We start from the raw sequence: 15,513 nt of genomic DNA, 5'->3' as shown, positions 1-15,513 counted from the left end.
GGGGAGGTCGGCCGCCGCCAGGTGCAGCGGGTACACGGCCGTCATTGTTTTCAGGCGGTTGCGAACGGTGGTGTAGATCCAGACCACCATCAGGTTGCCCACGGCGCCGACGATAAAGATGACCCAAAAGAGCGGAGCTTCGTACTGACGACGAAACTCCCAGGCACTGGATCTGTCACACATCTGTGGGTTTTCAGTTGGACCTGTGCTATAGTCAAGAGTGTCCTGAAAACAGAAGAAGGCTGAGGTAAGCTAAAGCAGGATGGGTTGGTTGGTTTTTCCCCATTTCCCTGATCATCTTCGTACTGAGACCTTTTCACAGTTTCAGAAGCCGCGTGGTAGCAGCGACACTGACTTTGCGCTGAATCCTGCCTGTGACGTACGTTTTTAACCACTGGTGTCAGGTGCATGTGTTATATCTGTGCACAGGAGAAACCACACTACTGCACAACTTCCTGCTGCTTTCCAAGCCTCGGGGGGTTAAACCATCCCTAGGGGCTGCAGAGAAGGGGCCCCACAGATCATGTAGGGGGCCCTGGAGCCATCAGAGTTTAGATGTGGAGCAGAGATAAACATCACGGTGGAAAATGTGACGTTGACACCGACTGTGACATTTAAATATCTCAGATGTCTGAGTGAGGTTATCTCCCAGTGGATCACAAAGTGTAGTTTTGTATTTTCTTTCACAAACACAATGGCAACAGCCTAAAACAAGCAAAAAAAAAGTATGGGTCAGGTCCCAAACAAAGCACCTGAATGGGTTTTCTGGGACCAGTCCAGTATTTAATCTAAATATATTTTCAATCAATATTTGTTGTTTCACTTTTTTTTAAATATATGCTATATTCTGCAACCTTTGTTTCATATTTCAACCTTTAGCTGTAATCTGGGCTTGGATTATTATTCATTTTTCTTTTTCTTATGGCTAACAGAGCCATCTGCTGGTCTAATTTATGTTGGTACGTTTGACAAAATGTATTATTTCACTTCTGGCCTATTTTGTGTTTATTTCTCAATTTTTGTTAATTTTGTTTTTGCTACAACCATTTGTACTGTTCCTGGGTAAACATTTTAAGCCTTCATTTTTATGATATACTTTTTATATTTTTTATTGCCATCTTTACAATAACTTTAGCGATATGTTTTTTTTTTGGTCTGATCTTTTGACTCGTCTTTTATTTCTTTATCCTGCGTCATGTTTGCATGTATGCTGCACATACAGTGACTGACTGTACGAGCAGCAACAGTAGATACTGCAGTTTGTGCATTATCAAAAGAATAGAACAGATTACTTCCTGCTTTATATAAACTTGACAGATTTATTTTTCAACAGATTCGTACTCACGTTTTCGTAATCATAAGATTCGGTGTTCATGAAGTCTGAAAATTGATCCTCCATCTTATCTGAAAATAAAAATCAGAATTCAGATGTTACAATTAATTCACACAAACGAGGGAGATAAGGAGATAAAAAAAATGTGTGAGACGTTAATTTAAATAAGGAGATAAAAAAATGTTAATTTAAATGATGTTAATTTAAAAAAAAAAAAATTAAAAAAAACACAAGATGAAAAAGTCAACGTGTTTAACTATTGACTTACCGTCAGTGAAGAGAGTTGTCGGGGTTACTGTGCTGTGTTGTCACCAGAGTGAAGCTGAAGTCACGTCACACATCTTCATCGGCTTTATATGGTTTCCTCTCCTGGATCACGTGTTGACATACCATCACTCATTGCACAAAACGACAGCTCACCACGACACAGCTCTGTTCTCTTCACACTACTCAACATCATGTTTCTTCCCTTTTTTTTCCTCATTTGTTTTTTCTTTCTTTCTTTCTGTTCTGTTTCTTTTTTTTTGTTAACTCAGTCATCCAGCCGTGCAGCCTTGACAGACGCCCCTTCTTTCAAAGGATGGTCTCGTGTACGACAGGTGTGGGTGTCGGTTCCAACCAGGACGCTGGGACTCTTTAGTCGATGCCCACTCAGTTGTGACCGTCAGGTTTACAAAAACAAAACAATGCGCCCACATGCCTCCACAGTTGACTAGATTTCAGTTCTGAAAGCCTCTATCAGAGTGGGGTGGGAGACATATTTCTGTGTAAGCACAGATGACGAGTGATGCATGAAACTGAGAACCAGAGGAGGCACTTGATGCTGTTTGAAGTAGTGAATTTCTGTCAGACTGTGTGTGTTCTGTGGACTGTCGGCAGAGGGAAGACAGTCTGACGGTGATACGTGAACTCAGCGCTGTGTTAAATGTCCCATTTTGAGCATTGAAACCTAGCAACCTTTTTGCCAACCTTTAGTTGCCCTCTTGGCTAACTTTACAGTTATGTTTTTATAGCTATTTTAGGTTTGTAATGAAGTAAGTTTACTTTTTTTCAGTACGTGTACTATGTAGTACCTATGAAGTGATTTAGGGGATACTTTTTACTCCTACTCCGCTTCAGATCATAGAAGAACAAAAAAATTCTAGTTTTTACTGTTCTGCCTCTACTAGCTACTGTAGCCTTAGTATTATACATACATTCTTGGCTATGATTCATGATATGAATGCTAAGGTGTTATGCTCTCATTGAGTATAAATGTGTATATTTTGTTTTTGTTTTTTTTTTACTGCACTTCCAATGACAGAAATAATGTCTGAGATTTTTAATACTTAATACTTTTCTTTTTTTCTTTTTCTTTTTTTCTTTGAGATTTTTAATACTTTTCTTTTTTCTTTTTCTTTTTTTTTCAGTATCACCACGATCACCTGAAACCTGCATGTGTGCAGGAGAACCGCGAGTAACGATTCTCAGTTTTGATAGTAGTGTGGTCCAGAAGTCTTGTCACGACAGATGTTTTCTACTGAGGACAGGTTGTTGAAGAAAGTGGTAGACGGTGAGGTTTCACTGACAAACTGTCAAAAACACATCCTCAGGTCTGAAACTGTGGGTACTTGATAGAACGTGGGAACAGAAGTCAAGTTCATCTGTGGACCAAAATAGAGACTGAAGGCATGCCCTCCTGCAGTCTACTGTAGGCTGAGGTCAGACCCAGGGTGAAGTGGGTCATTTAAAACACATATGACCATCATTGTTTTTATTATGTCAATTTTCTTTTATTCACATTCATTTTAATATACAGCCAAATGTTCTGAACTACTGTTTTTTTTTTTGTCCACTGTGCCTTACAGGCATGCTATTGGCCGGTTGCCCTTTGAGGGCGTGGCCAACCTGCTGCTGACCAAGCTGTACACCTGAGGCTCATATTGGGTGTTTTAGTGCGTCTCTTAATCTGTGGCTAACGTCAGTCACGGTTTGAGGTAAGGCTGAAAACACGCTCTTCTCTGGGTTTTGTAAAGCTGTAGAAAAGACTGTGAAGGCAACACTGCTCCTGCCTTGACTTTGGTTGAAGTCTGCAGTGCAGGTTTCACTATGACATGCTGTCAAGTCAGGGACTGCATGATATCAAAGCCTCAGCATCGCTCTGACCAGAGTGACTGGAATCATGATGCAGTATGTCAGAGTAAAATTAGTCATTCTGAGAAGTTACTCAGTTGATGAATAGAAAGAAGTAAATTAGTCAAACTGAAGTTTTGGTTTTTTTTTTTTTGCTGTGGCCCGGTACCAAATGACCTACGGACCGTCACGGGGTTGGGCACCCTGCTCTAACGCTGGACATAAGTGTACCACTGCTCTAATGCTCGAATGATAACAAGCCCCCAGTCACTAGGTGGCAGCAACTGATACATTGGTTTGTACAGATAAAACATATACATGTTACCAGGTTCTCAACAGTATTTCAGTTTGTGTGGGTGGGAGGGATGTGAAAACATTTCTGTCCCCAAGGATGACATGAAAATAATTAAGGACCACTGGGTTTGAGGACCATGAAGTAGACATGTTCTCACAGTGAGACGACCACAGCCTCCAGCCCAGGTGGTAACTGTTTGGTGTTTGGAACGATGCCAAGCTAGATTGAACAGAGGCAACCCTGATAATGTGACACGCTCAAAATGAGTCATTCTGTTATTGATTCTACGGTATAATGAAGTTAAAAAACAAGTGACATCAGCTGTCATTTTTTGGTTTCATTTTTTGGTTTCAAACACATTTGTGTTGGACAGAGAAACGCTGCTGAGGTTTAACTGAGCACAAACTATGGCGAGAGTTTCAGTGAAAACGGAGGAGGGAGACGGGGGGGTACGGTGGGGGTGAGAGTCAACTGAAATGTGACCTCTGTGTGTGATATCTTTCTCTCTCTCTTTCTTCCTCTGCCACTATCTCACAATCTGGGGTTTACAGAGATATGACGCTAGCAACAGGCTTTTGAGAAACAAATCAGCAGAAAAGAAAAATACCACGAACGTGTGCGTGTGTTTGTGCGTGTGTGTGCGCTGTAGTTTTTCTTTTCAGTACTTTGATTTAGAACCAGCAGCTGAGCGAGGCATTTATAACAATTTCCTGGCATTGAACCATCTTGGGTTTTGTTCTTCTTGTTGTAGAGTATTGACAAATGTGTCAAACATCTTCTAAAAATATGGAACAATGTTATTATTTAATGGAACCATTCGGGTCATGTGATAAGGTCACAGAGTGGAACCAAATTTTATCTCCTTTTTTTATTTATTGCCAACAATATAAATATGCATATGTGGTTAACATTCCTGCAAAGAATATCTCCCCTATATCCCTACAGGGGGCGACCTAAACTGTCTGAGTTTTTTTGGTTCATTAGCTAACCTATGGCTTGGTTAAACTGTTATCTAATGAGAGGCAATCTAGTTTTGTCTTCCCTCTACTAGCTAGCCTTTTCCTTTTAAAATAGCAAAAGAAAAATTTGGTTAGACAATGTTTTGTTTTGCTACCATTTAACCCTTGTTTTTTTTTTTTTTTTTTTTTTTTGGTTCATTTTTATCTTTAGTCCAAAGTTTTTGCTCTTAGTGACTTAGCTGCTCTTGCTAACCTAGCACTCTTTTAGAATTACATATATATATTTATTTTTCTATCCTGCTAATGCTGGTGTTATTCCTCTGCAATGTTGTTGCTACTGTATTTTTTCTGTATTTTTAACTTTATTGCTTTATTTGATCACCTCACATAAACTAAGGCTAGCGCTACTGTATTGGCTGTAATAAAGTGTTGGATCATGCATTGAAAAATTAGTCCGTTAATGTTTTTAATGTTAAAAAAAGAGAGAATAACACCTGCATTGATTTAGCATTAGCTTTTATTTTTCCCATACTTTGCACAATACAAACAAATGCACACCTACTGTAACGTTAGCAGATGTACCGTACTCTACAAGAGCATTAATATATGACTATGACGTATGTATACAGTACATGTATATTTATATATCTTTATTCATTTCATTTACACTCCATCAGACACAACATTACAAAAATACAACCATAACATTTGCTGTTTGTTTGGGTAAATATAAGAATCGTCTGTTATGACATTTCATACACAAGAGGAAAGGCTGAAAAAGCTGCAAGTTAAAAGTAGTTTAGTTTTATTTTAATATTATTTATTTTTTAATAATCAGACCTTCACAGAAAGTCAGATTTTCCAATTTTTATTTCTAATTATATTTAACGTAAACCTAACGCTCCATCTCAGTTTGTTAAAATAACTATCGACTGTTTAAGGGATTTAAAAAGACCTAAAATAAGAATATAATGATTAGCTGTTGAAATAAGGCTACAAATGTCACACTTTTATTTGATAGTGTTTTTAAACTGCAGTGTGATGAGTCTGTCTGTACAGAACAGACAGACTCTCATCACACTGGTGGAAAGGCCTCTCCAACAGGGACATGATGTACACAACAGTTGCATAGAAAAATTGTCTGAAGAAATTTGTCATGGTTTAAGACTCTGCTTCATCATTCGTCTCGACTCGGTCTTGATTGGTAGTTTGGTCCAGAACGTCTCATTTGGTGATGGCAGATGATTGCTGGGAGTTGCCACGGCGACTCAAAAACACAGTTCCCTACGGAAGGGCTTGGTTTCTGAGTCTGGACTTTTGGAGTTAAGATTGGAGCTGATTGGTTCATTTACTGTTTATTTCTTTGTTTTGTTTTTAATTCCTTACTGAACTCATTCACTGGGCTCGTATCTGAAACAAAGGCAAGACAAAGGAGGTGTTGAGTTTTATTTATTTTTTGGTCTGGTCCAGAGCAAAGAATTTTCATCACTCCATCCTCACCTCTGCAATTGTTTCCTCAGGTCTTTGATCTGATCGTTCTTCTTGGTCAGGATTTCCTTCATGTTGCGATAGGCAGCAGTCTCCTGGAACTTCTTCTCCAGCTCCTAAACACACACGACACGACACAGAAGAAATAAACACGCTACAGATTCCCTAGGACTCTGTCCCCTGTGGGTGTGGACCACAGTGATGATGTCGTACCTTCTCAGCCAGGGTCAGCTGTTCCTGAACCCTGAGCAGATCGTGTTTCGCAGACACCAGGTTCTCCTGCAGGTCCTTCTGAGAGGCGGCGTTGACGCTGAGGGACTTTTCGTAGTCGTCTTTCAGAGCCGCCACGGTGTCCTCCAGACTGTTGATCTCCTGGGATTGAGCAGCGGACTTGGAGGACAGGAAGGACATTCTCAGTGTCAACACATTAGGTAAGAAATACAAACTGTTTTGTACTTTTACTGCTACATTCATGCTCCTCTTGCACTAGCTAAAGTCTATTTATTTGTATTATTTAAGTTTTTTTTGCTACATTATTCATCTGTCCTGCGTTAAAGACGTCAACATGTTTGAATTCATGTGAATGTCTCTAAGGTTTTCTACTTCTATTCACACCAATCTGGACACTCACCAGTGCAGATCCAGAAGACGGCACATAAATCAAAATAACAAACAATTTACAAATGCAAAAAAGAATCAAAGCTGTGGCAAAATGTAAATCTAATTCCAGCCTCGGCGACATCTACCTGCTGTTCTCCCTGAACCTTCTGCAGGTCCTTCAGCGCTTGCTTTGTCTTTGTGCTCTCGTCCAGTGCACTCATGGCCTGAGGAAAAAAAAAAAGTAATCCCAGCACAAAGACGTTAATATCAATAAATTGACCAAAAAAGACATTAAAAAATGTTTTGTTCTATTTTTTTTATCACCTGTGTTTCTAAAGTGCGTAACCTTGATTTCAGTTTGGTGTTCTCCTCCTGTAGTCTTGAAATCTCCTGGAGAAAAACATTTGACGTAGATCTGTGTTAACACTCGTGTTAACACTGGACGATGATAATGAAAAATAATTCAAACTGAATCTGGACTGCGTTTTTTTTTTTACTTTGTTGAGAAGTTCCGAGACCCCGCCTTCGTTCAGTGGCGCTAACTTGGGTTTGCTCATCTCCTGGTTAATCTGGCAACAGAACAGACGAGAAACACAATCCAGTAAATCACACTGGTCATTACAGCAGCAGAGAAGTGAACTCTGGGAAATTACAATTAAAATAAATATGAAAAACATGTATTAAATGCTGTAAAGGTAACAATGTATATCATATATGAATAAGTTAAATCAGTCTGTGCTGGTTGTTGGCTAAAATGCAGCCCCAAACCATTCCAGAGTCCTGTGCTGGTTGCTGGCTGAAATGCAGCCCCAAACCATTCCAGAGTCTGATTGATGAAAAAAAAATTTTTTTTTTCATCAAAATGTCTTTATTTTGGTCAGTGTTCCCTGTTATTTTTGGCTTGTGACCCCATTTTGACATCACAAATCTCCGGTGACCCCAGAGACAATTTTTCTTTTTTTCTTGGTGCCAGGCGGACGGAGAAATGTATTTCTGATCTGCTCGGCTTCACGTCACTTCACAGGACCCTTCGTCTGACATGCAGAGCTACTTTCACTGTACTGGGTTGCATCCAAGTGCAGAATGTTTCATGTAGGCGTATTGTACAGTGAATGTGTCACGTTTGAAGACGTGATGAGTGACGACCACAGCTTTTATTCTCACCTTGTCAGTGCTTTTAAAATCGGTCTTCTCAAATTCAGCCACTTGTTCCAACAGCTCTCTGAACGGAGATGGAAAGAGAAAAAAAATCAACTTAAATGCATCGTGAAACCATTTAAAAAGGCAATTTAATCACATTGTAGTTATTAATTAAATCAGTCAAGGATTTTTTTTTTCCTTCTGCCATGATATCAATGTAAGAAAAAGCAAATCATTATCTTTTGTGTTTTATTTATAAACATTTTCCTACATGAAGTGATGGGGTAAATAGTAAAAATATTTTTATTTAAATAAACACAAAAGAAAAATCAGACTGAAAAGGTCACATTTCAGCACTTTAGTGGAATCAAATATTTTTGGCTAAAAAAAAAGTTGTTATTTTTTGTTTTTTTTTGCTTTGACCTTTTTGTGACTTGTTCTGCTTTTTGACATGTAGTCATGTGATTAAATCTGACTTCAGTTTTCTGCGGTCACCTTGTGATCTTTCACATCTTTTTTTTTTTTTTCTTCTTCAAAATTTGCATTTTTTGAAGCGTGACCTAACGCAGCAGTTTGGTAATAATCACAGACTTTCACAGATCATTCAGGTGACGGTACATTTTGTAAAGTAATAATAAATGGTCAAATATTGAATGGGTTTTTTAGTCATAAAGTTGAACGTGACTTTGGTGATATAAATAAACCAATTGAACTTTCTGCTGCTTTTTTTTCTGCTGTATTAATATAAAGATAAAACAGACAAAAACACTGATTTGATTGATTTGTTTTTCTCACATCGTCACTATGGCAGTTTAACACTGCTGCCGTGAGCTGTAAACCTGTGGTGAAGATCAGTTTTCAAAGTTCAATGTGGTTTTTTAAAAGCAGCTCTGCACACGTAGACCCTGACGTGGGGCGTATTCCTCACATTTTACATCGTAAGGTTGAAAGTCACGTATGAGGCAAGAAAAGGAAAACCCCCCCCCCCCCCCTCGTGTTTATACTGCTAACAAAATGTCTTTTCTTTGACAAAGTGAAAGGTTCCTGAGGTCAGCAGTTAAGTTTCACTGAAAAGAAGAACTGAATACGTAGATGCTGGAATTTTTTTTTTTTTTTTTGAGCACTGTTTTAATTGTTTTTTTTTCCTCATTATTTTTTCATTGTTATCACAGACACAGGTTTTTATTGTTTTTGTTCAAACTTTCGGGGGAGGGGGGGGAAATGCTTCACAACAAGGGCAGTACTGTGTTTATGTGAAACTTGTGGGGAGGAGTTGCTTTCTAACCAGAGGGTGGGGGTTCGATCCCCGACTACACAAGTCTAAAGGGGTGTGAGTCCATAGATAAGATACATAACATTTAACAACACAGAAAAGTTCTTCTCTGGTTCCTGCTGCATCTGAGAGACAAACATTTAACTAGGGATATTATTAGATTTTTTTGGGGGGGGGGGTGTTGTTTTTCATAGAAAAAGTGACTTTTGGCTTAAATTTATTATGGAGTTATAAAAAAATCTTTAAAACTCAAATAATAAAAATTGTGATTTGTGTCTATTTTTGTTTATGCTTGTGCTTGTTTGCAAATGTACAGTATGTGGTGTTGGGGAGTGGGGTAGTTGCTCCTTAGAGGGAGACCCCCAGTGGTGGACTCCTGATATACTTGTTACTATCCATTTAGTTTACTGGATTTTTTAAAAAATATATATAAATTTAAACTAACAATCCAAACATTTCCTGCACCCACCTGTTCTCCAGTTCTGAGATGTCACTCTGCAGTCGCAGGTAAAACTTCTCTGCCTGTGAGAAGAGCTGCCGCAGCAGCAGGACGTTGGTGTGGGCCGTGTTGATCAGCTCCATCTCCACCTCACCTGTGACCACCACCTGCAGCCCGTCCAGCATCTCCTTCACCTCGTCCACGGTGAAGGTCTCGTCCACCAGCCTTCAGGAGGAAATGGAAGTAAACCAGAGATGAATCAGAGGAAGAAGAGAGTTGTTTAGGAAACGGTGACGTCATCGTCATCACTCACCTGCTGTCTTTGAGTTCCTCAAAGCAGGAATCGATGGTCTTCAGCCTCAGGATTCGCTTGGAACGTGCAAATCTCATGTAGTTGATGACCTCATTCTGATGATGTTCGTTAAAGCCAAACTCAGCCTATAGAGAGACAAAATGAAGGTACTTTTTTTTATGGAAACTTCAATATCTCAGAAGGGAGATTTGGCTTGGGTGACAGTATTTAAAGTGGGACTTTAGCGCCCCCTAGGTGTCTCACGTTGTGTGTTTTTTTCTTTCCTGTTACACTTTTCATTAAAATGAAAAAAAAAAACAACTTGTAAACTTATTTAGTTTAGTCTGAAAGTATCATACGCAGGCCGAACATAAAAACTGACACTTGTTGATGATTTCTTCCAAATTACGTCCTGACACTGATTCTGTTCTTGATTTATTTTTTATTAATATTTTATGACAGTGAACTTCCCTTTATTAGAACTTGTACTGCAGTTATAAGTAACTAAATGCGGTGTTTTAACATCACAACAGAAGAGAGGAAAGTGCAGACATCCCATAACTACTGGGTAAAATTATAACATCTATAACTAGCTTGTGAGCTAACTGTTAAAGGCTTTTTTTTACCCGAGCATCAGGTGCTGTTCACTGTATTTAAATCCAATTAAAAACACACGTTTGCTGTTTTGAAGTTTACTTTAATTTTTCTGCTGCTGTTTTTGTTTGTTTGTTTTTAATCAAATATATTTCCAGTGAAAGATAGTAGCTACTCACCATGATAGCAGTGCAGAAGCTAACTCAGTGAGCTCACACTTAAAAAAGAAAAACTGTGGTTTAAGGCTTCGATTCAAGCCACGAAGCGAAAACGCAACCGACTGGAGGTAAACTCTCTGAAAAGTCGGTGGTCAAATTAAAATCTGAGGTTCTGGTTTGTCCTGTGGTTATAACATGCCTATAAGATTATGTGTTAGCGTAGCTTAGCTCCTCTGCTGCTGTTTGCCGTGAGAATGTCCTGGCAAGAATTAACTCTCTTACCATAGCATTTTGAGCAAAAAATGAGTTTCTCAATCATGACCGTCTGACGTCTGTGTTCATCTCTAATTTTATGTTACGTTGTTACATTAATATAAATTATAAAAAATAAAAAATACCGTTATAAAAATAACGTATGTTACATTACGTTTTATGTCGATTTCCAATCAATTCAATCGAATCTAATTTAATATTCTTACACACACATAAGTATACACACTGTGTGCGGTGTTTTATACCTAATTGTCTTTAAATCTTTAAATCTTTAAATCTTGTCTTCTCACACCCCCTAACTTCATCTCCACGGCCCTCTTTAAACGTGCCTCTTTAATCCCGTGTCTTTTACACATGGTGCCCCATGTCTAAACCGTGTCATAGCAGGTCTCACTACACCTTGTCCTTCCGACACAATTTACACCTGGTACTGGGGAAAAAGTACTACTAAGATTTAACAAAAACTGTTTCTTTTGAATGTAACGGCTGTTGTTGCACAAACAGAGGTTCAACTTTGTGGCCTGTCACGGTCCACGTAAGCTGGACAGAAACTTCACGGAACGAATGCTGCTCAGCTCTCTTCTTCCCTTTCACTGAAGCCTAAATGACATTATTATCAATTTTGTAACAGCGGGTTCTGAGAGTTAAGAAGGAAACTCTTTTCTTTCCCCCCTCACGCTGTAATTGAATTAGACTAACGGGCAGCGCATGATTGGTCAGCTACTCAGATGCCTCATATTGTGACCCACTCTGAGCTGTCCCGCTCAACCTTCACCGTGCGACATCACTCACTCACCGAGGCCAAGATGTTTCCACTTTACCTTCAGTCTAGGTGAGTCACTACTCATTCCATTGCGAAGTGAAACACTAGCCTTAAGTTGGAATCGGTCAGAACGTGTCGTGACAGTGATTTATTCGGGGGGTGATGCTGTGTTTTAGCTTTTCTGATCAATCCGAAAGTAATGGATGTTTAAATTCAGTATCTGGCTATAAACTGTCACAGATATAAAATGGGCAGTGAGTTAATGGGATTTAGGGAGGGGAGGGGGGCAGGGAATCAATATGGGCACGAAAATATAACACCCAGTAAACCACAACAACAAAAATATAACACCCAGTAAACCACAACAGCGATAAAAACAAATGGTGTTAGAACAATACAAACCCTTAGATGATGAACACTTTTAATATCTTCAGAAGGAAACAGTACAAATCAGTCATTTCTACTGCGCTGTTTCTCTTCCTTGTCGTAGATAGTGTGTGATTATGTCTACGTGTGTTCGCTTGTGTACTCAAATCCTCTTGCATTACAAACTATTGTCCCTAGAGGGCAGGATTGTCTGATTATATAATTAGAATGTAAATCAAGAGTACATAAAGAATACTCGTTAGTCCAAAACAGGTTTTTAAGAAAACAACATTAATTCGTTTGCTGGTCTATAGTTTATTTGTGGTTTTTAGGAAAACAACATTCGTTTGCTGGTCTATAGTTTATTTGCTTTAGAAGGGACAGGGATTGGAAATATGCTAATGTTTTAACATATTTTGAGTGGGTCTTGTTTTCTTTCGCAAATACAGTTAGGAGGTTCATTAAAAACACTGATAGTACTTTTATAGTTCCTCCTTTATTAAATCTCAGGGTAGTTTCTATATTACAGATATAATATCGCTATTGGTTTTTCAAACCTTGTTCTGTGTTTTCAACAAATGAAAGTAATAATTTACCGGCGCTAAGATAAATCACATAAACTGTTTTGAGGTCAGCTTCTACTGTATCTATGAATTCAAACCGAGTTAAAACTGCCAAAGCAACTGATCCTGAGTCAGTTATCTCGGTAATTCTGGGTACTGACAAACCAATCAGCTGACAGCCGCATGACAGGCAGCTTTCCCCGCATGCGCAGTTTTGCACTTGTGGAAGCAGGAACATGGCAGCGTCCTGAGCGCTGGTGGAGGGGGGAGTACGGCGCAAACTGAACACAGGAGCATCACAGTGGGTAAACTGAGAAGCAGCGACCGCACTCAGAGGAGGGTGGGGGGCTGAGGGACGGCTTCGAACAACACCCGTTGACGTTTTTACAGGTAAAATCACCCGCTGGCATCTGCTGCCATTCTCTCCTGTCCATCTTCTCTGTGTTTGCTGTACACTGAGCCCCGGCTAATGCTAATTAGCTTAGCTTCCGTCCGCAAACCTGAGCGATACGAAGGCTAGTTAGCCGATAGCCACTGGCTAAGCAAACATTGGCACCCCATTTATTCTACACAAGGTAAACAGACACCGATAACGCAAGCGTCTGCGGATATCGATGTTTCGGACAAGGTGGGGCTGCGGGGTGGACATCACTTGAAAGGGTGGTGTCGTGCTTCTTTTCAGCCCACACTGTGCACCGCGTAGGCCCGCTGCAATGAAGCAGAGTCTCGTTAGCTGCATGAGAGCCAGGTAACGTTAATGCTGCTTGTCATGGATTTATGTTGACAGATTGGAACACAGCGTTCATCCTTTAGAGGGTTTAGAACGTGGCGTTAGCCACACCGAACCGTCTGTTTATCCAATGTCTTCCACTGCATGATTATACAGGATGTATATCAAGTATGTGTGTTGTTATTCGGTCGCAGCCACACAGGATGTAAGAAGTCTGTGTCAGTGTCAAAAGTTCCTGTCTTGGTGAAAAGGTTGCTTCATAAAAGTGGTTAATGCTGCAGAAGAACGCATTGCAACACCTCTGTAAAGCAGAGAATGTGTTTAAAAAAAGGAAACAATTCTGATGAAATCACATTCTTCCCAAATTTTTGGTTGTGACCAAAGTCACAACTGATTTTGAAGGTCTAAATGCTAGTTCTGAAGATATTCTAATATGGAGGCATCACTAAGGATTGGAAGGCCAACAGTAAACAACAACAACAAATACCAAAAACAACACAATCAACAAAACAAAGACAAACCTTTGGTGAATTTCTTTTTTTTTCAGTTTTGTATTTTAACTAAATATATGTATGATTAAACCCATGCAAATATGTAGTGGTTCAGTTTTGCCTGTAGCACACAGGTGTTCCAGTTTTGTATTTTAACTAAATATAGGTATAATGAACTTTAAACCCATGCAAATATGTAGGGGATCAGTTTTGCCTGTAGCACACAGGTGTCAAAAACTGCTTCACCTTGGACACCGTGTGTTGTAGGTGCACAAAATTTGGCAGTCATGTATGTCATATGACGTGTGATGAGTCACCACAGCTTTATATTTGGTCAGTGTAGGCTCCAGCATTTGTGGATTATATGTGAAGTGATCACCTGAAGGCCAAATACATTGGTGATAACTATATAATTATGTAATAAACACGTGAAAGGTTAACCCTTGTACCTTCTGGGTCCTCTGTTACTTGTATGCTAAACAGGAAAAGATGATTCAGCTGATTCTGCCGCAACTGTGGAGATTGGGATAAAAATAAAGCCTTGTTTATCAAATTGTAAAATATGAGAGAATTATTGGAATCAGGGCAAAGTAAACACCAGTTACTAGATGCCTATTTCTAAAATTGTGCCAAAGTTCGATGTTTTGTGATGTTGTACGCAAGTATATCAGGAATCTTTTAACACAGTAATAATAATAATGTCTTTTTGTTTATAAGGAAAGAAAATGTTTTCAACATTCACTCATGTACAGTATTTTTAACTGTCCTCCAAATCAAGTTGTTTTTCTCTCCCTAAACTGAGGCCTTCAATAATATCCTATTGATTTTGACTCGGGCAGGAAGAGTTAGGAGGGGTGATCACATGACCCAGTCCTGGAAGCTGGCCTTTTTTTTTTGTAGCCATCACAGGAATACACTAAAATCTGCACTGCTTTCTTAAGGGAAGGTGGCAGAGATTATTCTGTGCTTCTCTTACTGTAGTACTGACATCTTACTGTGTTCCATCGGCACGTCTGCGTCAGAATTGATTGGCTGTTTAGTCCTGTAACGATAGGTGGGAACACTCCCACCTTTACTAACACCTTTCCTCAACATCAATTATTTTAAAAGGTTTTTCCATGAACTTCCATGCCACTCGGGAACCCTCCCCAACACCTCATTGTTTGCATTGGTTTCTGTCTCGCTTTGAACACCAGACAATTGTCCCTTTTGGTGAAAAGATTATTCCGTCATGTGAGGCTATTTTTCTTTTTGTCCCCTGCCTAAATTGCACACAGAAAGGAAGGAAAACTGGAGTCAGATATTTCCAGGATCCTGGCAGAGTGCTGACACAGGTTCCCCTTGTTACTGTGCAGCCAACAGCAAATGGCTGCAGCAATGACAAAAGATGACGTTATTCTCTCCATTTTCTCTACCATGTTTTGGTCAGTTTAGCATCAAAATGTATCCTCCGAGATTTCTTCCTGTTGTGTCCTAAGAGTCAGTCAATCATTGTAATGATTGTCAGTGAGTTTGTTTATTTGAAAGTGATCAATAATCTACACTGGATTTTCACCAGACATTATTGACATGCTGAGTTGGGCTGTTTTTGTGCCTGATATCAACACTGAGCTGAAAACTTTTAGTTCCTCTCGGATTTTGCTG

At 39.4% G+C, this 15,513-nt stretch overlaps 3 protein-coding genes and 1 long non-coding RNA gene across 7 annotated transcripts in view; 2 read left to right on the top strand and 2 right to left on the bottom strand.

Moving 5' to 3' along the window:
- Window positions 1-2,668, bottom strand: part of ccr9b (chemokine (C-C motif) receptor 9b) — a 4,920-nt gene extending 2,252 nt beyond the window's left edge. Inside the window, exons 1-3 of the mRNA XM_008308179.3 lie at window positions 1,602-2,668; window positions 1,346-1,404; window positions 35-225 (exon numbers count right to left, since the gene is read on the bottom strand). Coding sequence (XP_008306401.1) covers window positions 35-225; window positions 1,346-1,399 — 245 coding nt within the window. The 5' untranslated portion in view covers window positions 1,400-1,404; window positions 1,602-2,668. The remainder of the gene's footprint in view (window positions 1-34; window positions 226-1,345; window positions 1,405-1,601) is intronic.
- Window positions 112-6,311, top strand: LOC107988394 (uncharacterized). 2 transcript variants are annotated; one of them, XR_001759920.2, is made up of 4 exons: window positions 112-247; window positions 2,743-3,033; window positions 3,181-3,309; window positions 6,220-6,311. It is a non-coding gene; the product is annotated as an uncharacterized LOC107988394 (long non-coding RNA). The 2 variants fall into 2 exon arrangements; XR_003049391.1 differs by having other exon boundaries at window positions 2,743-3,309.
- On the bottom strand, window positions 6,062-10,939 carry lztfl1 (leucine zipper transcription factor-like 1). Its single transcript, XM_008308180.2, has 10 exons — window positions 10,705-10,939; window positions 9,953-10,077; window positions 9,670-9,864; window positions 7,952-8,009; window positions 7,285-7,356; window positions 7,112-7,177; window positions 6,934-7,011; window positions 6,401-6,577; window positions 6,200-6,303; window positions 6,062-6,109 (listed from the first exon to the last, which is right to left on the bottom strand). Exons 1-10 carry the CDS (start codon window positions 10,705-10,707, stop codon window positions 6,091-6,093), a joined length of 897 nt encoding a protein of 298 aa, XP_008306402.1. The 5' UTR covers window positions 10,708-10,939; the 3' UTR covers window positions 6,062-6,090.
- A 1,910-nt stretch (window positions 10,940-12,849) lies between these two features.
- dnajc13 (DnaJ heat shock protein family (Hsp40) member C13) overlaps window positions 12,850-15,513 on the top strand; it is a 23,761-nt gene continuing 21,097 nt past the window's right edge. For 2 of the 3 annotated variants that reach the window (XM_025054335.1, XM_025054334.1), the window contains exon 1: window positions 13,284-13,396. In XM_025054335.1, the coding sequence (XP_024910103.1) occupies window positions 13,362-13,396 (35 nt within the window). In that variant the 5' untranslated portion in view covers window positions 13,284-13,361. Of the gene's footprint in view, window positions 13,039-13,283; window positions 13,397-15,513 lie in introns of those variants that run through there. The other variant, XM_025054336.1, reaches the window with a different exon arrangement.

Source organism: Cynoglossus semilaevis, chromosome 3 (assembly GCF_000523025.1).
Source record: "Cynoglossus semilaevis isolate Cse_v1.0 chromosome 3, Cse_v1.0, whole genome shotgun sequence".
Lineage (NCBI taxonomy): Eukaryota > Metazoa > Chordata > Actinopteri > Pleuronectiformes > Cynoglossidae > Cynoglossus > Cynoglossus semilaevis.
The sequence above is the reverse complement of the archived record's forward strand: the minus strand, read 5'-3'. Positions and strand labels throughout refer to the sequence as shown.

Bases quoted from the DNA above. Each gene is read 5' to 3' on its own strand.
- lztfl1 (XM_008308180.2), bottom strand. The intron at 9,865-9,952 runs GTGAGTGATGAC...TTCCTCCTGAAG, and splicing joins GAGGAACTCAAAGACAGCAG to GCTGGTGGACGAGACCTTCA. The intron at 7,012-7,111 runs GTGATAAAAAAA...TTTTTTCCTCAG, and splicing joins TACGCACTTTAGAAACACAG to GCCATGAGTGCACTGGACGA.